The sequence below is a fragment of the Tinamus guttatus genome, unplaced genomic scaffold, assembly GCF_059628265.1.
Source record: "Tinamus guttatus ecotype Peru unplaced genomic scaffold, ASM5962826v1 Tinamus_guttatus_pri_ptg000212l, whole genome shotgun sequence".
NCBI classification, from domain to species: domain Eukaryota; kingdom Metazoa; phylum Chordata; class Aves; order Tinamiformes; family Tinamidae; genus Tinamus; species Tinamus guttatus.
This window is the reverse complement of record NW_028288746.1, coordinates 802,458-826,196: the sequence shown is the minus strand read 5'-3', so window position 1 is coordinate 826,196 and position 23,739 is coordinate 802,458. Positions and strand designations below refer to the sequence as shown.

Here is a 23,739-nt window from a genome sequence, read left to right as displayed (position 1 = left end):
TGTGTTGCTTGTATGCTGTTGTTACTGAAAATTTACCAATAATCTGGGCTGAAGGCCCCCATTCCTTAGTCCATTATCTATTAGAAAATCTTCTTAAGACACAGGTAAGACGTTATTGTCTTTAGAAGTCTTTGAAATGTCATGGTCAGACATTGCATGCAAAACAAGCTCTGCAAAATAAGAGCGAGAAAAGAGTAGGTAATATTAAGAAAAGATTTCTATTTCTAAGCCAAATTAAGAGCTCAGGTTGTAGGAGATTTTGAGGTATATAGGCAGGGGTCATTGGTATGGAAGATTAGCTACTCTTTTGAACTGGAGCCTTGAAAACTTCTTAAGTAATTTAACTTATATTCCAAGGGACAGATATTTTAAGTATATTGACTTTGAATAAGAGTAGCCACAAGTCACACACGACTTTTCTTCTTAGTAACTTCAGATATGGCAGAAGGTCTAGCCAGATTGGGGATCAAGTTTCACCCCAGATTTTTCATCCTTATCTAATCCATTTGAATTACTGAAAGCAGAATTTGCTCACAGTCTAATTCCTAACCCTGTGCAGGAGTCCACAAGTTTTAAACATGTCCCTCTCAGAGAAGATGGACAATACTGTTTTGTGCTGAAGATTTTGGTATGGTTCTGGTTGGGCCCACTCATGGGTCTCCACTTCTGGGAGATCAAAATCTAGCTGTGGCACTCTTCTAAATGGGACAAATATATTTGAAATTGTTTTTTTAAGGTGACTGCTGCTGATTGTCTTTTACGAATGGTAGGAAGGGTTGTTCTGTTGTGCCGTTTCATGAAGAAGTTGTTTGTTGTTGGAAACATTGAAGTCTTAAATGAGGAAACACCTCTGCTATTGCAAGACAAAGTCTCTTAACTCTTTTTTTTCACTTCATCTTTTTGATGCTGACTGAGTGGATTTTTTTTATTTATTGAAGCAGTTCGGATTTTGCTCAGACCTCCTGCAAACATCTTCAACTTCAGGTATGAATCTTTTCAAGGAGATCCTGCCTAGAGTAAGGAATATTCTCTCAAGTTCTGCAGCTTCTGATGATCATGCGTTCCTTAACCTCATGCTGAAAGAAGATGTGATATCCAAGGAGTATCATCAAGCCTTGCTCCTTGAGAAAGACAGAGAGGACCTGGCCAGGAAGATATCTCTGACATTTGTGGAAAAATGGGGCCTGTATATGAACACTTTGATTCCCCTCTGTTATTTAAAACTGTGTGGCAATAAGCCTCAAAACATCACAGATATTGAGCCATCAAGAAGCAAGTACATTCCTGGTAAATCTTTTTCTCTCTCTCTCTCTTTTTTTTTTTTTTAATTTGTTAATCATTTACTTTTATTCATGTCATTCTGAGATGCTATCAAAGCTTAGTGTAAAGTGGATCAGTGGGAAAAGTGAGGAAGAGACAAGAGCAGAATGTAGTGCCACAGCAAGTAAAACCAGACCCACCTGTGCAGAATAGCTACCAGATAGGCATTTTCATAGCCAAGCCACAATAAAATGTATTGTTTGAACCTTCTGAAGAACCAGAGATGCAAAGTAGATTAAGGAGACCATGATACAGTGAGTTGTTGTTCACTGACAGACCAATCATTGATGGTCTGAGCAGCGCTTATTCCTGCTACATCCTGGTAACTCATGCCAGGAAATCTGTCTTTTGAAGCATAGATTGGAGGAACGTTATCCTCTGTAAGTTCCAAGTATCTGTAAGAGCAAATCCTGCAGGATTTATGGGAAACTGTTGCAGATTTAAGGATGTAAAGTATTTAATGGCTTACAAGGCCCTTGTGAGATTCTTAGTGGGCAGCACAGGAGAAAATGCAAATACCTGATGATCTGAGGTGTTGTCACCACTTGACCCACCAAAGAACTGGTGTTTTACATGACTGACAGCAGGATAGCTCTGGGACCTCCTGACCCTGTCCCTCCCATGGAAAGCTACAGAATCCCATCTTAAATTATAGCATTCAGAACGATTTCTGCAAAGTTTATGTAAGAAACTGTAAAACAAGAACAAAAGAATACTTAAGAGAATATTGTATTAGTCTTGTAAAATATATGGAAAGATCTTGGGCCACTATGTATGGGGGATATACTTTCTTGTTTATTTCTTGTTTAAAATATATATTTTTATATATTTATATGGTTGTATACATACACATATATACATATACACACATATGTATTTATATGTTCAGCATCACAAGGCATGGCTGGAAGTACAAGAGAAAATGTTGAGAAAAAATCCCAAAGATAGATTTTTTTTTTTAAAAAAAAAAAAAAAAAGGAAATGCTCAACTGAAAGGTTTTAATGTTGTTATTGTACAAGTTTAGGGATTTAAATAAAAATAGAAACCAAAGTATATATGTCCCCAGCATAAATAACACCAGAATATCTGCTACATTATTCTATATTCAAAATATGAATTCTTTTAATTTAAAATAAATTTAATTTGTACAATAAGTGTACAATAAAGCACAATAAGTGCTTTAAAATATTTTCCCTCCTTATCATTTTTGTAGTGGTAGCACCTAAAATCTCCGTTCAAAGTTCTTGGTCCTGCCATGCCACGTCTGCCACAGAGTGTTCGTCTATTTGAGATATAACAGAAGCACATCCAAGGAACTGTTAGTTTTCATCCATCACACATTCAACTATTTTGCTAATCTCTTGGTTTTATAGTAACGACATGTGCTTAAAAATGGTTTGGGAGGTGTTAGTTCATCAGGAAATGACTAAAATCCATATTAGACTTCAACTTCTTTTGAAGCAAGTTATTTTGTAACTACATTTTGAAATTCAGTTAATTTCAGCCCTGCATCTCATGGTTGCTATGATCCGAGGAAGCCTTACAGAGAGAATTTGGGAGAGTTACAGGTTGATATCAGCAGGTTTCACCCTACCTACTTAACAGTTTTGCTGCTATTTTTTGTCCCAATGCAGATCCCTGGATAAAGATGCTCTAGCTTTCCCTGCTTGGCAGGTGCCTTGTGCAGGATGCACTCCTGGCATCAGTTTCACGGTGCTTCCAGAGTGATGGAGAATTCTTTCCTTTCTCTGCAGGAGGGTAGCATATCTTTGTTTTGAAGTAGCGGCAACAGAAGCGCAGAAGTTGATGGTCAGCTGAGGAGCCGAGTTCTCCGCTGTCTCCCGGCCTCCTGCTTGCCAGGCTGTTTTTCACTGTCTCTAAGAGCATCTCTAATGACTGTCTCTTCCTTTCTGCTGTCTCTGAATAGCCATGAGTGTTGTCCCGAAAGCGGGCAGGCCTTCTCTACCCTTGTTTTGTTCTGCAGTAAGCAGCTGAACCCATTTCTTCCTAGACTTTCATTCTTGAAATGTGGAGATCATCTCATGGGATTATAGGTTCAGAAGCTAATAAAAGTCAGGCTGCTAAGCTGGTAAACTAGTGGGCTTGTGCTCGCCATTGGAAGGGGGCTAACAACAACCCCCTTAACTTTTGTAAGACTTTTGCTTACAATGATTTTATTACTGTTTCTTGTCCCAATGGGTAGAGCACTAGCCTACAGAATTTCTATTTGTGCCTGGAAGTCTTTCAGTAGTTCTTGTGCTGACTGCAGTTATGCAGAGATGTTGCTTTGCTTGTAATGTGCGTAGAGGAGACGTGTAAAATAGCAGTGCTGTGAGACCCTGGAAGAATTAGGCCTCGCTAAGAGAGGCCATTCCTCTAGATACCAAGCAGAGGTCCTGACTTACTGCAGGGTCTCTGCAGCTCATGTGACGCCTCAAAAGGGAAAAACTCAGCATGGGTCAGAGTTGGAGCTGATGGGAAGCACCCTGAAACTAGAAGCAGCCAAAAGTTCCTGCTGTATCAAGTGCCTCATGATGGTCACCCAGGAGGAAGGATCCCAAGCACACGACTGCCTGCCTGGCTGGGGAGCCCCAAGAGATGGCTCGTGCTCTACCCCCAGGCTAGACCCTCTGTCTCTCTAAATACTGGGATCAGCTCCCAGGAAGCAAATAGCATTGCTTTGCTTAGAGGGTCTTAGTGGGAGCCTTGTGCAGAAGCTGGTTATAGCCAACAAGCTCATCTAAAACTTGCCTTCTGAAGCAGCAGGTGCTGGGTGTCACTAAGTTGGGCATATCCTGCTTCCCTTCTTGCCCCTCTGGGTAGGGGTGGAACTCTTGCTATAAGCTGTAGTACAGGGTACAAGACAATAGAATAATACCACATATTGCTCATTTGACTATACTTTCTCCTCTATAATTAGTTTCTAATTTGTGTAGGTCTATCCCATGTCACCAAATGGGAAAAAAATAAGAGGATGAAATTGCAAAGCCACTGAAGCAGTTAGGCAGCGTCTAGGAACACTCAGTAATATAACTGATACAGAAAGAGATCTCTGTTGTACACCAGATAGGCACTGGCATGACAAAGGAAACGCTGCCATTCAGTTTGAAACTCATTAAATGAGCAAATACAAGACGTTAGGTTTTTGGTACATGCAAACCCTACCTACCAGGTGTAAGCCAGACAAGCTTTACAAGCTTTCTGTTTTATCAAACCCTGTGCCTGTCGTCTAGGGGCAATGACAAATATACTTGCATAGTTACCGAACTAATTTTGGATTGGTAAGGTTCCTGAACATGTGAAAAAAATACTTTCACTTCTGTTAGAGCAAGCAGAGCTGCAAGGTAAGAGCGGCTGCGTGCTGCTTGCTTTGCTTGTTCTGATGCACCGCCTAAACAGTTGAATTTGGGACATATTTGAACAGAAATTCACAGGAGTTTTTTAAGGGAGAGGAGGAATTTGGGGGTGTACCGAGGACAGTTCTCCCATCCAATTTCAGTTTCCAACTAGGCAAACTGATTGGATCTACCCTGAACAGAATAAGTGAAGACCACTGTAAGCCGGTGAGAAGTTGCAGGCTCTTCCTAGTGGTGGCAATGGCTCAAGGTAAGAATGCTTCTGTAAGGGCAGCTGCAAGGGAGCTTCCTCTTGATTTTCCTCCCTGGAATTCCCCTGAACCAGTAGCTTTGCTGCTGCTGCAACTGCCCAGGATTGTTTCCTTCTTTCTGTTTTCAGTTTCCGTAACCACTGAGCAATGGTCACAGCTCTGCTGACCTCCTCCTGCAGAATCCAGAGGGAAAGAGCAGGAACTGTCCAGTTTCTCCAGGTCTGTTCTTCCTTACCTTTCAACATACTGTTTTTGTCATGATAAATTCATCCCGTTATGCCTTTTCTGGATGTTACGAAGCATGGTGTGTCAGTATCCGTGCCAGTGTTGCTTGACTCTGTATTAAGACGAAGGCTGCACTTAAGGTGGTAAAGTTTGGGATGATTCGTAGCGTTTGTTTTGTAGGTCGCTGTGTTCCTTGGTAGAAAGTTTGCAGTCATTCATTTTGGGTTTTAGGAGGAATATAACTTATTTTGCACGTGTTGATTGAAAGCGAAACTGAGGAGCAGTGGAAGAAACTGGCCAATTTCCAGTTTTTTTTTCTTAGCTCTGACAGGAAATACTCAAATTTTATTTTCTCTTTCAGAAGGGCTGTTGTTCTGTCTCAGTCTCTGAATGCAGAGGTAGTTTTCTGCTAAACAGCTCATAGGCAGGTGCCGCGGTGTTTAGTCGTGCTTCTCGGATGTGCCGTGAGAGGTGATGCTGCCTATGAGAAGGTGGGTTCTACTCTCAGGGCTTTTACAACCCTGACATCTACAGGATAACACGAACCGGCCAGAGCTCAACTCTGCAGTGAGTGCAGCTACACTTCTTTAATCAGTTGTATGCTTATCCTTTTCACTGAAAAGCAGAAGGAAGATCTTTCTGGCTGATATTTACATGTCGCTTCTCTAATTTGTTTAAGCACAGCTAAATGGGAATGTGACAGCTCTTTTGCTACATCTTTTCTTCTCTTTTAGACTATAAAGCTCAAGGAAAACAGTTGCACAGGCAAGAGATTTGTAGGGAAAAGTGTCTTGAATGAAATCGAGTAGTTTAACTGGAATTCGGCATTCAGATGCACTAGCCTTTTTAGAGCTGAAAGAGAAACTGCAGCTTTCAAAGCTAAATATAAATTGGTTACCGTTATTTAGAATTTAAGAATAAGAAGGCCTTCTCAGAAATGAAAAGCTAGTAGGAACCTGTGGAGCAGAAAGAGTGTTAGTGTTTTGGGGAGAAGAAAGAGGGTGGTAACTATGGCATGGTGTGGGCTTCCTCGTCATTAGCGGAAGAGAGAAGGGAAATAGAAAGTTGGGGTGGGGGGGAAAAAGGCAGCTAGAAAGTCATAACTGTTGGCATTGAAGTGCTTAGTGCCAAGTACCCCTGTGGAAGGGGTTGTTAGGCCAACGGTTCCACTGCACTCCGTACTTCAAGAAGGGCATTTCCTCAGCAGTCTCTGTGTCTGCAACTTTTTAAGCCTCTGTCCTGATGGCAGTCGCATCACCTTGTCCTTCTGCAGCCTGGAGACACGGAGCTGTACAAAGCAATAATGTTATGTCATTCTGCAGCTAAGAAATGTCATCTGCAAGGCACTACTAGTTGTTGCTATGAATTATGCACAGCTTCCTGAAGTGATGTGAGAATGAAATTGCAGGGGCTTTCCTCTGTTCCTGAAACAACTTTGCTCGTTCATTCTCTGCCCTTCCATACTCCTGGGAGAGCCCGTTTTATCACCTGCCCGCTCAGATGTCAACAGAGCTTGGCGAAGTACCCTAACAAGTTGTCACAGAAACATCTACCTTATTTCTGGAGAAAACTTTACATTATTGTGTTTGTATTAACCTTCCTCATCTTACCTGCCATTTGATTTTAGTTTAGTAGCAAACTCCATTAGTCAGTGCCTTTGATATGTTGATCTCTTAAAATATAAGATATGGTTAAATCAAATTACTGGGGTGACATGATAACTGTAACGATCCCTCTTACTTTAGAAAAAGTCCAACTGTTAATTTGTTTGTGATTTATGTGAACATCTACTGTTTCTGTAACTGGATTCTCTGTCTCGATAAGCCAAAGTCCGGTATGTTTTTAACTGTGTTTCTGATGGTTTTCATTCGTACTGTTTTGCTGAGCTCTGGAAGGGCACTGACTAAAAAGCTGGGAGCACCACGAGCAGATCGCGTCCTGAGCACAGGTCTTGCCATAGCAGGTGGGCTCTGATGGGGGGAATAAGGCTCTGTCAACAGTAAGCTCAGTAACAATGTGGTAAAAGGCAACAAGGAAGAGTACTGAGTGGTACGGAGCGTGTCCCTCCATGGAGCCAGGCAGCACGATGCTGGGAGAAGAAGAGGGGAACCCTTCTGGGAAAGGAATTGCTGCTGTAAATGTGTTTCGTAGCAACAGGCCTTATGGTGTGTTAAAACACAGCAAAACACGGTACCCCGAAGCCTGGGCAAAGCACTTGCCCCGTGGCACAGTCATTTGCTGCAGGAAAGCCCAGCTGCTATTAAGAAAGGTTTAAAATAACAAAAGCTCTCATGACTGTGACTTAAGTAAAACTTAGTATTTCCATAAGGACTTAAGTCTTTCCATTAGACTTGTCTGCTTGTTGGGCTCTCGTCAAGTTTATTGCCCCCTGAGCTTGAGGAGAGTGGTGCATTTCTCTGCCTTGTGTTTCCAGTAGGGCTCCTGCGCACTCACCTCCCGCCTCCAAGGCCAGGTACCGAGTCACAGAAACGCGTCGACCACGTTCCTGACAAAGGCTGCAAAGCTGCAATTCTAAAAGGCCCGACTGTGTCTGGATTGTTATGTTAATGCAGCAAAGGAAGTTGCAAACCAAAACATTGCAGCAAATTGAAAGTTTAATCCAGTATCTTGATATTTCTCATTCTTGGTTCTCATGAAAGTCTCTCAACTTCTGCTTTCCATTTATAGCAGAGCAGGCGATAATCTCCAATCTTTGTAATGTGACGAGGCCGTGCAACACGAAGCAGGAGACTCACCTGCGTGTGGGCTATCTGTTCCCGCTCGGCTTCGCCGCGCGCACTGGCTCCACAAGGTCTGCCCCAGGCTCTGCTGTCCTTGGCTGCAGAAGGCCGGGGAGGGCCTGTGCCAGGCTGGCAGAAACCCCATATACGTAGGAGGAATGAAGACTGCTCCCCTGGGGCAGCAGTGGCATCCTACTACAGACAGAGTTATTTGGGAGTCCAGTTATAGCTTTCCTTCATGGCAAAACATAGTTTTGCCAAACTGGAACTTTTCATGGTTGTGAAGCACCCCAGTGCTATGCCCATATCGAAGGTCGGTGGACGCTGAGAAGCCAGTAATTGTTTTATTCCTGATGTGGGATAATGGGCAGGATGTGAGGGCTTATTCCGGCACTTGCTGGCATGACTGGGAGGAGGCAGCAGGGTTTGACGTGGTGTGGAGGAAGAGAGGAGCCTTCGGAGGAAGCAGCGCCGCAGCCGCCCGCCCGCTCCTCGGCGCGCAGGAAGCCGCCCTGCTCCGGGAGAGGGGCCGGCACCGGCACCGGCACCTGCCTGGCGTCGGGAGGGCCGCGTGCCGTGAGGGGGGCTCTGGAAGGAAGCGGCGTGGAAAGGCGACGCGTTTCTGCCCTGTCACTGAGCGGCCTGCTGCCAGAAGCCAGGTCCCAAGGTGACGGTGCCCTTCTGTACACGTTCAGACTGGCGTTTTGGGGAAGAACTGTCTAGAATAAGTGTTCTACCTTTCGCGGTTTTCCTTGTGCCAAGGGGAAGTCTCCTAATGCTCCCCAAGACTCAGTAGTTTGGGATATGCCATTCCAACCCAAAGATGCTTCTCCAGAGAAGAAATTGTCATGGCAGAACAGTGTGGGCTACTTCTTGCATCCACTTCACTGCAGTCTTCTCATTCCCCAGTGTCTTTTTGCATCTGTGCTTGTGCTTTTTGCAACCTGATGAGTTTACAGGAATTGCAGTTTCTTCCACGTTTGCCAGATACTTTGGCCCGTGTCATCAGTGTAGTATCCCCTTTCCCTTGTGACTCAAGCAAGAATCTAGTTTTCACTCACTTTAGACAAGTCTCATCACAAGCTGCATCTGACTCCATAAATTTAAGTAACTCAGTAATATAAATCAACTCAAGGCTTGTTAAGCAATACCACTTTCATAGACTCAGGATTTCAGTGCCTTGTAGTCAACAGAAAGCCACACAAGCCTGACTTGTGGAAATACAGGTTTACAAAAGCTTGTGATTTTTGCCATTCCTCAGAAACAACCTGCTCTTTTGCCCTGTTCATTGTTTTGTGATGTGATTTCAGACAGCAAGAGACAAATCATGGACTCGACGTTTGTGAATGACAATGGCTACCTTGATCTGCTGCACAGCGACGTCGATCCACAGCATCTGTATATGCTCTTTGAGCCTACGCCATCTGGAAATGAAGAAAGTGACTTCTCAGCAGGTTAGTAGTACTCTAAAAAACTGTAGGTCACTACCTCCTCTTGGTGAAGTTGTCATCTAGTGTCCATGTATTGTGGTCCCTAGACTCAGTGGTTACTTGCAGTAATGATGCAGTAGCTTTGTTTGCGTCTATCTAGATATAAAACAGTGCTTGGTTCCCGCTGACGTCAACTACTTAAAACTGAGTGCATATTTACAGTGTTCTACCAAGCAGGTGTAGTGAAACATGTTGTACATATTGCCCATTAATTTGTGAGGTGATGTGCAGTGTCTTTGTTTCACATGTCATTCCTGTAACTCATCTTTGCAAATGTTCCTATCCTAGGCTGACCAAGCATGACGTTCAGCCCTTTCATAGTTTCAAGACAAAAGTTTTGCAAAACAGGAGTTTGTGAGGAAGCCAAGCAACTGTAAGCAAACAAACTGGCACTTGCTTCCTTCTGAGCTCCCAAGGCTCCAGCACAGTGGACCTGATGCTGTTTTACAGCTTTTGTGGGCATGGGCCAGCAATTTCATAATTTTGTGATGGAAGAGAAAGCAGAAGGGCAGGGTAGAAAAGTGGTATTTTACGTATCAGTCCTGACAACAGAGTGAGGAGCTTGGCCCTGGCTCTTAAGCTTGCTGCTCCTGAGTCTGTGTGAAAGCGTGGGGGTTAATTTGCAGAACAGACCCTCTGTCGTAGGTAAGAGTTAGTGAGCTGGAGCCATTCCCTGGCTTTGCTTTCCTGGGGAGAGGCCAAACCATGGCAGCAGGCATCAGAGTTGGGAACAGGCGCTGGAATTGCCTGGTTTACTGCAAGTCATGAAAGCCTCAGACCGTGGCAAAAGGTGACTTGGATATCTGGATTACTGTAATTTACCTTCAGTTCAGTTCCTAGCTAGCCAATGTCTGATGCAGAGCAAAAGCCATATGCTGAAGTGATAATTCTGCCTTTTCAGGATGTCCTGCTTTCTTTTTTTCCATTTTTTTCTCCCTTAGCTATGGTATTCATTGAGCCAATTTTCACTCCTTAATTCTAGATCCTGAAAATGATACTAGCAACTATGATCAGTTCAATAACATGGATTTCCTTTGTACAATGGAAAATGATGAAAATGGGGATGAGTTGTATATCTGTTCCAACCCAAGAGAAGCTTATGCTAGAATAGGTATGAAAGCTCTTTTGGTTTTGGGGTTTTGTTTTTTTAAGGTATTGGCATCTCAACATGATCATTACTTTTCTGCTCACTTCTTCAAACTCTGTTTTCACTCTAAAGTGATGGTGTCTGCTCAAAGTGTCCTGTCCCTCATCAGTCTTAACTCTCACCATGCTACCCAACCTGTGCATCTCGCTGTGGGGAAACGGGTAAACAACGTTTTGTGGTTGTCAGGGGGAAAATCTCTCTATTAATGTCACTTTCTGCTTAACACTTCCTGTCTCAACTTCTCCTTTCTAGTTCTTTGTTTCCTGAACAACAATTATAGGTTTTACAAGAAAAAAGCATTCTTTAACTCCTCAATTTCCCTGAGATTACAGAATTCTGTTAATGAGAATAAACTTGGAATAGTTTCTACTGTGCAATTTATCATGCAATTACTATATGTTCCTATTTCTATTCTTTATAGCTGGATTAATAGAATATGTGTTCAAAGATCATCAGGAGAACCAGCAGGAAGACACTTTTGGTAAGACTTATATGGCAAAAATTAGTTGTGTCCTTGACAGCGATCTGGCTAACATCTGCTCTGTGCTTCATTTGAATGCTAGTAAGGTTTCTGTAAATCTGGTAGCTCCTTTTTCCACCTGGGAGCTTGGTTCAGGCAAATTTGGAGGATTTTGCTGGCTCAGAGGTGGTAGTTGTGTTTCTGACCAAGGTGCTGTTCACCTCACCCCATCAGGTATGCACAGCCCAACTGTCCAGGGCAGGATATGCAGTATATGTCAGACTTTCTGAGCGTGTGATGCAGTTGATGTGCATATGTCCATTAAGCCTGGCCCATCCAGAGGATTTAGCATGCTTTAGACATAGTTCATCCAGGATTATTTCATCCTGGATACCCAGGGCTGCCTGAGGAAGCAAGTCGGATTTTATTTCACTTTATTTCACTCCCTGACCAATGCTGCAATGGTGTAATAGCCACATAGTTAATTATTTCTTCATTGCAGTGCTTTCCCAGAGATAATTGCTTTATACTTTGTGCTATGTATGATTATATATTGATTTTATATTAAAGTATTGTTTTTTTCTATTGATACATAAGCAAGTGTTATTATTTCAACATATATACATATGAATAAGTGGCTGCTGTGAAATCCTTAGATAGAGAAAGATTCACAGAGTTTCTGTGTTCTGTTTCATGCATGAAAAATGTATCTTGGACTTGACCAAGGTTCGGTCCTTAAATGAGATAATTAATTCTGGTTACAAGTTTACATGCCTTTCTATGCTTTTCAGCGCTCCCGGGTATATTGGGAGTTCGGGAGTTTTGCACCTAATGCATAATTATAGATTTCAATATATGTTTTACAGTATGTTTTCTGTTTTTCATCTTTCTTTTGAAGTATGTTTCATCACTGCTGCCTGCAAGTGTCTCTTGCTTTTGCTTCTCCCTGTAATTTTTCTAGGTGAATAATGGTTGCCATTTGGCAATATTTAATGCTTTTTAGCAGGGAACCTTACCTGGGATGAACCTCAACTGGCTGTTGAAAACACTGAGAAATTTACTGATGTGAAGATGCAGAAAAGTCACAAACGAAGTAAGTAAGGCTTGGCTTCTAAATGTGCATTAAGTTCTTTGTTTTTTTTTAAGCAGCCCCAATAGGTCTTTCATGTAGTTCTTCATGATATAAACAGATGTGCCCCCTCTGACTCTAGAAGAGTCCTGCACGTCTAAATCAGTGGTGACTTTGCTCATCCTTTGTGGGCTGGAAGGGACTACAACTTTCCCCAGGCATATCCTTTACTGTTTTCAGTCTGTCATTGTGTTATATGATGCTATAAGCATATTATATTTCTTCACTTTTTTGTCATCCTTATGACAACGTTAACTTTGTTCTCAGTGTATCTCTAACTTAGCAAGTGCTGGCTAGATGATTAACAGCAGGGACTCCAAAAGCTTTTGATTACTGTCACAAAAATCTGCAGCCTTGCTGAAAGTTCACAGTCATAGTAAAATAATATGAGGCTATTCACGTTCATTTTTAATAAATATGAATTGTCCAGATCTGAAATAGCTGGCTTGAAACTCTCCCTTCTACTTCAAAAAGTGAAAACTTTCCACAGTGGAAAGTTAAATCTACCAAACTGGGCTCAATTTGCATCACTTATGATCATCTTTCTTTCCATCAGCTGCCTTAGGCTCTGCAGAGAGTTGCTCTGATGTTTCAGAACCCAAATACAAGAAAATTGGTGAGTTATTGGATGGATAGGAAATAATCACTAATGTTGATTGTCTTGTGTTTCAACATCTCTTTCTCTACTATCTATTGTAGCCTTGCCTTCTAGGGAAAGTTTGCTCTCTGATTTGATAAAATAGTGTAATGCTGAATTTTCATGTATAAATGCTTGAGGAGAGTAAAAATAACTGCAGAATCACATTCTCCCTATCATGCACCTCAGTCTAAGTGATAATGCAACATCTCTGGCCTCTTATCAGTACCTGCATGTTGGAACTGACCACATAGCAGAAGAAATTGTCAGTGCTGCAGGAATTCCGGGCTACGGCTGATTGAGTTGCAAGCACTGCATCATCAAAAAACTTTCTGGTGTGAGTCTGTTTGCAGGTGCTTCCTAGCTGCTGTATGAGCCCTGTGATGTGCAGTTGTGTGTGAAAGATGTCAAAGAATGGTAAAGTTCACTCCGACTGCAGTATTTATACGCTTTTTATCTTCTGGATCTGTGCTCTGGGCATTTCCTTTGTTTCATGTTGATAGACATTATTTAATCTGTCAACAACTAGTGGTCATGAAGAGCTGGATAATCATTTGTACTTTTATTCATTGAACCTTTTAGGATGTTTTTTTAATGGCTTTTGTGGCTATTACATAACTCCACGAATTGTGGTTCACAAACTCCCCAGATTTGCCCAGAAGCTGCAGGAGAGCCTTAGTAGCCTCCTTTTAGAAGCCAGGAGGTTTTAGAAACAGGTGAATAATTGTTCTGCACTCCATTCTGTTTGATTCCAGAGTATCTGCCCATCAGCATGAAAGGGAGCCAAGAGAATATAGAGTATGCAGCTCCTGCTCAGCAGATAATTAATTTCGTTATTGAAAACGGCACATCAAATGTTATAATATATCCAGGTGGGAACCATGATCTTTTACTTACATAAATAGGCAGAAAGTACTGGAAAATCAGTGCTGCCAAAAAAGTAACTGCCCATGAACTGTCATTTACTTGTTTCATTTCCAGTGTCAACTTCTTCCACTGAAGCATTGATCCCCTCGAGTTTTCCAGTCAGTTTATGTGGTAAGTGTAAGATGTCTTGTACATGGAATTCTTGGGGTGGGAGAAGGATATTGCTGGTTCTTGAAGGCTTTACTCATGTTGACGTTCTTCAGGAGAATAAAAAATAGTGGCCTTTCCTTCTCTGTATAGATCACTGGCTGCTGAGGCTAGTCCAAAATATGAGGCAGATGAGATTGCAGAGTTGCTGGTTCTAGGAGGTGCCTGGCAATCAATCCACTGCATTTCTTTTAAAAGCCATTTTCTCAAGTTTTATCTGGTTAAAACAATTACAAAAAAATAACCCAGTGTGTTCAAGCATCATCTGAATGAGAAGCTGGTGCAGAGGCTTAAGGAGTCTGTGCTAGGAGCTAGACTGCAGTCAGCTCATAGAGAGGCCCCAAACCCCAAATGACCTCTTTCCTATGTAACTTGAAAAATACAGTAACTTTAAAAAATACAGATATATACCTTGTATACAGAAAGTTTATAAAGAAATCGGAGTTTTGGTCAGACTGTAACATCCCAGCCCTGGTGGCACATGTTCCTTGGGCCCTCTTCGTCCGGAGAGCTGTTACACCCGGCAGATTGAGCGCAGTGGGTGGTTAGTTGCTATCACTGTTTTGCCATTTAGTACAAGTGTATTATTGCCCTCTAGTGGCTAATGCCACCCAAAGTAGCGTTTTCCTAAAGTGAAGACTAATAGGCAAATACGACTCCTAGGTTTGGAAAAATATTTTTAAATGGTATATTGTGTAGAGCTAGGGACATGGATCTGTGATTTTTTTCCCCATCTCTGCTGAGTGAGATAATCACCAGACTAATGGTGCTGTTGGGTTTATAACATCTCTATCAATTTAAATTCTGTCCTGGACACACAAAACCTTTCCTACCAAAACTGATACCTTCTCAGTAATAATCTGTTTGTAGAAACTACATGTTCCCTGGAAAAAATCTTATTTCTCTGTATATGACAGACCTTGCTCATCCGACTGAGTGTAAAGGACTGCAATAGTTGGGAAAAAAAATCAAGGGCGGGGGGCAAAAAGAAAAAAATTAGACAATAACAGTATTTTGTAATGAAGGGTAATGGACAAATTCTATTACCAGTACAGTACACCAGTTTAGGTGTCACTTATTTGTGACTCTCTGACTTAACACCTCATTACAAAGTGCAGAATAAGAAAAAGAAGCCATCACTTTTGGTGACATAAAAAGGTCTGGCATGTGAACAAGAATTTAGGCAACAGACTGACATTTGAAAAGCACAGTGGATGTCACTCTTTTATGATAGGTTTTCTGTTTCACACGGCCATTGGAACAGCCATCAGCCATACTGATGACAGCAGTTGGTGTCACCTGATGCGTACTTTTATTTGTGAACTTTTTTCATCTGTCTTGTAAAATAGGCAAAATTTTCTTCCTGTAGCCTGCACGTGATTTGTATTGCAGTGAACTTGAACATTTGTATTAGACACACTGTTAAAATCAGGATAGCTGAGTCAATGACATCTTCCTCAAGTATATTCTTGTGTTTCTTCAGACTTAGAAGTTTTCAAAGACGTGCAAGATCCTATAGGTTCTTCTGAAGAACCATTCAAGAGACCAAGTGAGTTTAGATCTCTTAACTTTGGCTATTTATGGATAATTTTGCTGTGTTTATTCTATATACAGAAAGCTGCCTGTTGTAGAAAACGTAATGTGGCAGTTTGTGAAGTGCCCTGAGCACTGTTCCTGGTTTTAAGGTGTCCAACTTGCCCACCTGCAGGCATTGTTCTGTTACCCACCTGAGGAGTGCAACCTGCTCCTCAGGTAGGTATTTATGAGATACATATTTATATTTATACTATTTATATCAAATACATAGCTACCTCTAAAAGTGATTCAGGTCTTGTGCGTAAAGGTGTCTGTTGTGCCTGCACTATTAATTAGGCATCTTGAGCTGGAGGGGATGAATTCAGACCTACATGCTTACTGGGAAGTGATGTATTTTGGCTGTAGTACAATTATGAACACCCAGAAGCAATGCTGAAAAGTGGACTGTTTTCTTCATTACAGTTGTGCTTTTTGTTTCTCTAGGGCCAGTGCAAGATTTTTGTCTGTCTCTTATGGATTATTTCCGAGACGTGTGCAAGTTTGTGGCCATGGAGCGTGAAGTAACTCTTGACCATCTGTTCATCAACGGGACTCTTGTTCAAGGCCAAAATGAAACCAAGAGTGGGAAAAACAGTGTAAAACTAATGGAAAAGGAGCTAGGGACTTGTAATCTGCAAGGGAAGGAAAAGGCAGCTCTTGAAAGAAGCCAAATATTTCAAGTCCCAGGAAGCAAAGAACTGGAGACTAAAGTGATTGTGGTGCTAGGAAAAGCAGGAATGGGAAAAAGCATCCTTATTCAGAAGATCTGCCAGGACTGGTCCAATGGAGAGCTGCCTCTGTTTGAATTTGTCTTTTGCTTTGAGTGCAAACAAATAAGCATGCCTGAGAAGCGATACAGCTTGAAGGATCTGCTTCTTGAGTCTTTTGTAAAACCTCAGGAAGGAGGCAATGAGATCTTTGAGTATATACTACATAATCCTGCTAAAGTCCTTCTGGTTTTTGATGGCTTTGAAGGGCTGCATTGTAATGAGAATTCTCCTCGTGGCTCAGACAGCAAGTCTGACAAAGAGGTGTACAGTATCAGGGAGCTACTTTCAGGCCTCATCCAAAAAAAGATACTGAATGGTTGTACTTTACTGCTTACAGCAAGACCCAAAGACAAGGTGAGCCAGTATGTGTCCAAAGTGGATAAGACTGTTGAAATAGTAGGATTCTCCCCTCAGCAGAGAGAATTATACATAACCAAATATTTTGAGGGATTACCCTACTGTGGTAAGGCACTCAAATTAATCAGAGATTGTCAGTACCTTTTCAGCCATTGTTACAACCCTCTTATGTGTAAGTTTGTTTGTTTTCTCTGCGAGACAGCACTTGAAATGGGAGAGAAAGACCTTCCTTCAACTCTTACTGCACTCCTCCTGAAATTTGTTCAGCAAAAGCTGTCACCTATGCAAAGAGATGTTACACCCATGCAAAATCAAGAGAATCTTGCTACGCTAGCCCGTATAGCCTGGTATCTTGGAGAGAAGCACCAAAGTGCCGTGAAAAGCCATCTTTTTCCTTCTAAAGAAGCTAAAGAATTTGCCCTGAAGTATGGATTCGTCCTGCCATTTGCATTCCCCAAACATTCAGATCCAGGAGAGGAAGAATTCGGTAGCATGTTCTCCGATTTTGCCGTTCAGAATTTCTTGGGTGCACTTCACCTTATGTTAGCAGAAGAGGTCCAGGATAAAAGCCTAATCAAGTACCTGTCTTTTCCATCCAAGAAGAAAAAACCTTATAACTGGTTAGAGTTAGTGCCTCGATTTCTAGCTGGATTGCTGTTCCTCCAGGATGACCCTGACTTCTGCTCCCTTTTGAACAAGGATGTAAAACAACCAGCCAAAAAGCAGAAAACACTCCTGAAATACGTTAGAAGGCTGCAGATAAATAACCTCTGTCCAGAAAGGTTACTGGAGCTTTTCCATTGTATTTATGAAACACAAAACAACTATCTCTTGCAGCACGTGGCCCTAAGACTCAACCCAGAGCTGTCTTTTCTGGGGGTTGTTCTTACACCACCTGATGTCCATGTGTTGTACTCTATTTTAGAAAGGTCAAGAAAAGAGTTTTCCTTGGATTTGCAAAACAGCAGAATTGACATGCAAGGGCTAAAAGACTTGGTTGGCCTAAAGAATGTGGCATCATTCAGGTTGGTCCTTCTTTGCAGATAGTGGCATCAGTCACAGTGTGTAGAAGATGTTTTTCATGCAACAGCAGTCATATCTGTTGATTTCACATGTTTTGTCACTTTGCAGGGCTTCTCTCAGAGATACAATCAGGCTCTGGAAGTCTTTAGAACAGGCAAAAGAGTATGAACTGCTGAGAATGTCAACAGAGAAATTTATTCTTGATCCCTTTAAGGCAAAGACGATGAATGATATCAGTGACCTTTCGGACCTTGTGGAGATGCAGAAGATCATCAGTTGGTAGGCTCACTTATGATCAAAAGTCCTTATGATGTATGAGTGATTTAGTGATTAATGACCACAAGCTTTTGTGTCATCTCGCATGTTCTGCTACTCTGAGGTATAGTGGTTATCCTGGCAGGGAGGAGGGGTGCAGAATATTTCTTAAAACTGCCAATAAACAAGTCATTTTTTTCCCCTCATGTTTCTTTTTCATCTCAGGGTATGTTATCTTGTAATTGCTTCCAGTTACATACCTTGTGCTAACTGACTTTTTTTTTTCTCTATGGTACCTAGGCCATAAATACAAGCTTTGTTTTTTCATAACCATGAATGACCCAAATCCGTCCTTGGACTCAGATGTAAAGGCTTGTCTTATATAGTCCACAAGCCACACATTTCCTTCTTGCTGATGATGTAGCTAAGAGATTGATTACAATTCAAAACATGCATGAATAAAGTATGGTATATTTTCTTGAAATTGGAATGGTGACATTCATTTATACACAGATTATTTTGATTCAAATAAGTTTCCTGATTGACAGAAAATTCCTATCAAACAGGTATTCATACCAATAATCAATCCAGTGAAGGAAAGCTGGAGCAGAAGTTGTTCTGAAGTTTCCTAGTTTCACAGAAATTTCCTAGTTAATGTAGCAGCAGTTTATTTGTTGTGAAAGTTTGATAAAGTACTGTTTTGGTTTTGAAAATAATTCTCAAAATTTCATTCTATTGTGATTTATTTAGTGTGCAAGATGTATCTGATTGGAACAGCTATGAAATTCCTGCCATCAAAAACCTCAAGAAACTAGAATTTGCGTAAGTGCTATGCCTCTCTGTTGATATATGTTACATTTATGACTGATAAGAGTCAAGTATATTGGCTACAACCATTAAACTCATTTAAAGATAGTCTATTGAAGTCTAGGTAAAGGAGAGACAATAACTAAAACCCATTTATTTGTGTTTTGGCAATCTGAACTGGATTATTAATTTATGGTCTGAACTTGAAAATATCATTTCAAGTTCCCATGATGATACGCAGAGCCATGTTGCTATCAGAGTTGTTCGATTTTACTGAAATTTAGCTCATTATCAGTAGAGGCAGATCTTGTCCCTCAGGTTGTAAAATATTATGATCATGATCCAGCAACTTCTGAAATAATCTTTCCCCAGCCATGCCTCACTTATCTGCCCGAGATCATGAAAAGAACAGAAATACAGGGATGTTAAAACAAAGGAGAGTAGTCTTGCAAGAAGAAACAAAGATGTGGTAAATGCCTGGACCACCTCTCAGTGCAGACAGTTCTGTCCTCCTGACCGCAGTCCCGCGGGACCCTCCCTGGAGGCTTCAACGCAGAAGGCGGCAGCCGCCGCTCTGCTGGGAGAGGAGGTTTACTCGGGTGGGTAACCTGGGGGCTGCAGGGCAGGAGAACAGCACATTTGTAACTTCTGATGTTTCGGAACAGGAAACAACTGCTTTGTGTCTCCCTGTCTTTTTTTCTAGGCTGGGTCAGGTGTGTGGCCTTCAGGGAGTCCTAAAACTTGTGGGAATTCTAGCGGCGTTTCCGTCACTGCAGCATTTAGAGTGAGTAGATGTAAAGGTCAACCATGCTAACGTTGATCCTCAGCAGCCCTCGATGACAGGGGAGTTCATGCACCTGAGAAATGTTCCATTTGCAACAGGATTTTTTGTTTAGGTGAACACACTGGAAAAAAAAATTAATTACTAGAACAACAGGTGGTCTGTGAGATTAGAAGAGACTAATTAACTAATTAATTAGTTAATAGTTAATTGAGACTGCCTAAAACTCCCTTGGAGTACCTGAATGAAAAAAACCTTCACTTCTGCTACTGTTTTGTGAAGGAACAATTTAAATGGGGATTTGAAGCATGCCCTGGATTTTACCTGCATTGTTTCTCTGTGCAAATGAAATCTTATTTCAGTAGAGCTGAAACACAGATATCTTACAATCATTTTAGTAACTGTCAGTGTATAGTGAGGTGAGGCAGTAAGTGCTACCTACCCCTTGCATATCAAAGGAAATGGGTCAAGCCTTCAACTAGCAAAAAAATCCTAGGCTGAAAGTTGACATTTCAGAGTGCTGGTTCTTGGAGAAGCTGGAGATTTGTGACCTGTTTCTTGCTGATTGAGGCCACTTTGGGGAGGAAGCTTCTCAAGGCATAAAGAGCAGTCTCTGAAGTAAATGAAACAAAAAATAATATTGAAAGGAAACTAATTTCTTCTCTGTGGTCATGTAGCCTTGAAGCTCTGAGTGAGAATGGCATAGGAGATGAAGGAGCAAAGAGTCTATCTGAAGTATTTCCCAAGCTGACATCTCTGGAAACATTAAAGTAAGTTGTATGGGTAACAGTTTTAGAAAATTATGAAAAGAAATAGCTTAATCCTAGAGCCTAAGGAATTGTGCCTTAGCATTTAGGGACACAACAAACCCATGGGCATGGTACACTAGTTAGTCTATGGGCATATTCAGCCTCTACACTCATCAGAGAAATGGGCTAATCCTACAGCGTTAGGGACTGTGTAATAGCAATTCCTCATTTCCCTTCAAGGGCAGTAATTCGTCCTTCTTCTTGCATTTGACCTGAACAGACTGTGTGAGTTTCTTAAAATATTTGATATACACTTTGTTCTTTTTAAGTACTTCAGGACCTCTTTCAGGGAGAGCTGCCTCAAAACTTCAAGCAATGAAGGCAAAAAGGTCAAGGGCCAGGCCAAGCCAGCAAACCCTTGGAAAGGGAAGAACAAAGTGCAGAAAATGGAAGGAAGGGTATGAGGTAGCAATGGAGGGTGCAGGAGAGCTCAGGTGGCTCCTCCTAGTAGTGCTGAGGGAGCAGAAGAGGGACAGCCAGCCTGCCCCAGTCACAGCCTAGACCTCCCTGCACAGTAGCAGCAGGGAGCTGAATTTTCCAGAACTTTTAAGCAGCAATAAATAATCTTCTGTTGTCCCTCTGTCCCCTCCTTCTGTCCCTAGCAGCTTGCTGCCCTACATGAACATCTAGTTTTGCAGTCCTGTGCAGTCAGTACTTCAGAATGTGACTGCTTGTGTCTCCTTTGTCTGGCTTAGCACACAGAACCACAGAGCACTTTAGGCTTGTGCCAGTTTAGATGTTGGGGTCTATTAAAAAAAAAAAAAAAAAACACACACAGAGGAAATCTCTTTTTTTTTATCCTTCCACTGACAGGTACAAATTTTTATAGCTCTAAATTTTTCAGAAAAGGTCAAAATTTGGCAAGAGGATAATATTCTTTTCAAGTTTCTTGAAATTCAGCCCACTCTTGAATTCTAGACTGGGGAAAAGTCTTAAGTTAATGGTAGCTCCAAGATGGCTTTAGCATACAGTACTTAAGCATCATATGTGCTGTTCAGAATAACACCTAAAATGAATTTCCCCCACATTATAATGGTATAGAATAAATGTGCTCAACTGACAAAACTATCTTATTTGCTACAGCTTGTCACAGAATAAGATAACAGATGTGGGTGCAGAGAAACTAGCTAAAGCTCTTCCTCACTTGTCTTCACTGAAGACCCTTAGGTAAGTAGTTGCATCCTGTTCAGTTGTTTTGTACAACAGACCGAGCTGCTCCTGTTAAAAATTACTGAATGTGGAGTAAAGGTGCACACACTTTGCAACAGGCAAGCCCTGAACTTCATTTCTGCCCAAAGTCCAGGGCCAAGGCATGTCCCTTAAGGAAGCCTGGTGCTCGACTTCTTTTTTGCACTCCGGGCATTTCCACACATCTGTCATTAGGGAGGAGATAAATGTATAACCCCATGTAGACATACAGAAGCACATCTCAGGAATATTACAAGTACTATGTTGACTTTTATTCAAAATACCTAGTGATCAATAGTGCCCTGAACAGTGTTTACACAAGGCTGTGATCTGCAGATCTGCCGCTTGCTGAGCCCAGGGCCATGTGGTGGTGTGTGCTTGCTCCTTCAGGACTCCCACTCCATTAAAGTCCTAGAGAGAAATCTAAGACAGTGTAGAATGCAACTATGGAATAATTTGCTCACATGGAAATCCTATTTTGAATGCCCTTCCCTAAGTGTTTGTGCTTTATCTTCTTGCATGTTTTTAATTTGATATAATGTAGACAAGGATGTTCTTGTTCATTAAAAATCTAGATATATTTTTGCTGTAGCTGCATAAACTGAAGAAGGAAAGTGATTCTCTGCTTTATTTGATATAGAGAATATGAAACGTGTGTTTTAAAGATTAACTCGAAATAGTTAAGCATAAATTGGAAGTTAAGATGTACCAACTGAATATGTATGTTCTGATATATAACTAGCTTACATTTTCCATTACTCAATTGTGACTACTGGTTTTATTTCTTGCAGCTTGTACAATAATAGTATTTGTGATTTTGGAGCAGAAAATCTTGCAAAAATTCTTCCTGCAATGGCATCCTTAAGAGTGTTAGAGTAAGTATGAAACCTTGTGAGATGAGAAAGGAGAGCAAAGTTACTTACACACTTGAAACATCAAATCTGTGCTGAGGAAAAGTGGAGAAGGCAGAATTTGAGGAAAAAAAGTTCCAATTTGTGATTATGTTGGGTTTAGAAGAGGCTAATGTTTAGGATGTAAAGGCTGTGGAAAGATTGGGATGATGCCTGATGTGTGTTTGCCTGGAAACACTGTTTTGTGTCCCTGCGCTGGCTGCAGCCAGTGCTGCTCTTGTGGACCACAGCAGCGGAGAGCCTTGGAGAAGGCCGCTGTGATCCCAGGGAGTGCTGCAGCCTGGTCTCCTTGCTGCCTCCCCGTATTGGGAAGCTTTGCGTCATTCCCAGCTTCATGTGCAGAGAAAATCTGCTTATGCTGGAGTCCAGACAGAGTCAGTGGTTAGAGAGGTTTAAGAAGCAGTTCACTACAGATCCTGTGGAGCTGCTGAGCTTTGGGGTTTTGGAAGCAAGAATCTGCTGATTTATATTTTCTTTCTTCCACTCTCCCTAATTAAGCCTCTGCGGCATTCCTGACACTGAATGAAATGTTTGATGGTACTGCTAGGTGATGTGATCTGAAATAATAAATATGTTTCTGTTTTGCTTTTTCCTCAGTGTTCAATATAACAAAATAACTGATGTTGGAGCCCAACATCTGACTGACAGCCTACGAAAATGTCCTTGTATTAAGAATTTGCTGTGAGTCTTCTGATATTTTGCTTGTTTTATCTTAGGTCTGTAAATTAGGTTAGAATTCGTTCTACAGTTGTGTTCTGCATCTGTCAGGCTTATAAGAGGCACAAAAAGGAAATCACCAAAATACAACAGTAGTCACAGAAATATCACAAATGTCATCTCTGGCCTCAGCTGCATTAACCCCAGTGCCCCAGGGAAGCACACGCTTACCCAGCTCTGGGCAGTTTGCACTGAGCTCCCCGTTGCTCCTCCCAGGGTACCCTCCTGGTGTACCTGACCCTCTGTATGTTTTAATTTATTTCATAGTTTAAATCCTTTTATAGAACTATATTCAAAAGGTTTGAGCAGCTTTTACAAAAAAAACTATAAAACAAGCTAAGCTTAAAATCTTTTTCCTTTTTGGATCTGCTCTTACAGGATGTGGAATCCTACTATTCCCTATGGAGTTCTTGAGCATCTTCATCAGCTGGATTCTAGAATTAGTGTGTAGATGCAGCTGATCCAAAAAGGTAATTTAAACTCTGCCTCCCTGAGACATTAAAATCTGTTTTGATGGTATCTGTTGATGTATTAACAGTTCTGTAGATCCATGACGGGGGGGAAAAATGGATGGAGGATAAATTGCGCTCTATTTTTCAGGATCCATCTTAATCTTGCTGTCTTTAGTCCTGTTTTTGCTTTTTTACTCCTTTGTGCTTACCTTCATGCTTTCCTATGCTTAGAGGTCACTGTCTTCAGAGGCCTCCCTGCAGGG

General features: G+C 41.5%; 1 protein-coding gene across 1 annotated transcript; it reads left to right on the top strand.

Annotated features, from left to right (window-relative positions):
- The first annotated feature begins 925 nt into the window (after positions 1-925).
- CIITA (class II major histocompatibility complex transactivator) lies at positions 926-23,475 on the top strand. Its single transcript, XM_088524611.1, has 18 exons — positions 926-1,287; positions 9,205-9,348; positions 10,367-10,495; positions 10,953-11,012; positions 11,995-12,084; positions 12,677-12,736; positions 13,513-13,629; positions 13,739-13,795; positions 15,315-15,380; positions 15,851-17,558; positions 17,665-17,835; positions 18,562-18,633; positions 19,322-19,402; positions 20,077-20,169; positions 21,292-21,375; positions 22,188-22,271; positions 22,905-22,988; positions 23,403-23,475. Exons 1-18 carry the CDS (start codon positions 987-989, stop codon positions 23,473-23,475), a joined length of 3,474 nt encoding a protein of 1,157 aa, XP_088380737.1. The 5' UTR covers positions 926-986.
- Positions 23,476-23,739: the final 264 nt, after the last annotated feature.

What these genes read in the sequence shown, in the direction of transcription:
- CIITA (XM_088524611.1), top strand. Translation starts at nt 987, where the DNA reads ATGAATCTTTTCAAGGAGATCCTGCCTAGAGTAAGGAATATTCTCTCA. An exon ending in ATGCAGAAGATCATCAGTTG is followed by an intron (nt 17,836 to 18,561) that starts GTAGGCTCACTT and finishes TGATTTATTTAG; the next exon opens with TGTGCAAGATGTATCTGATT. An exon ending in CCTTGTATTAAGAATTTGCT is followed by an intron (nt 22,989 to 23,402) that starts GTGAGTCTTCTG and finishes CTGCTCTTACAG; the next exon opens with GATGTGGAATCCTACTATTC.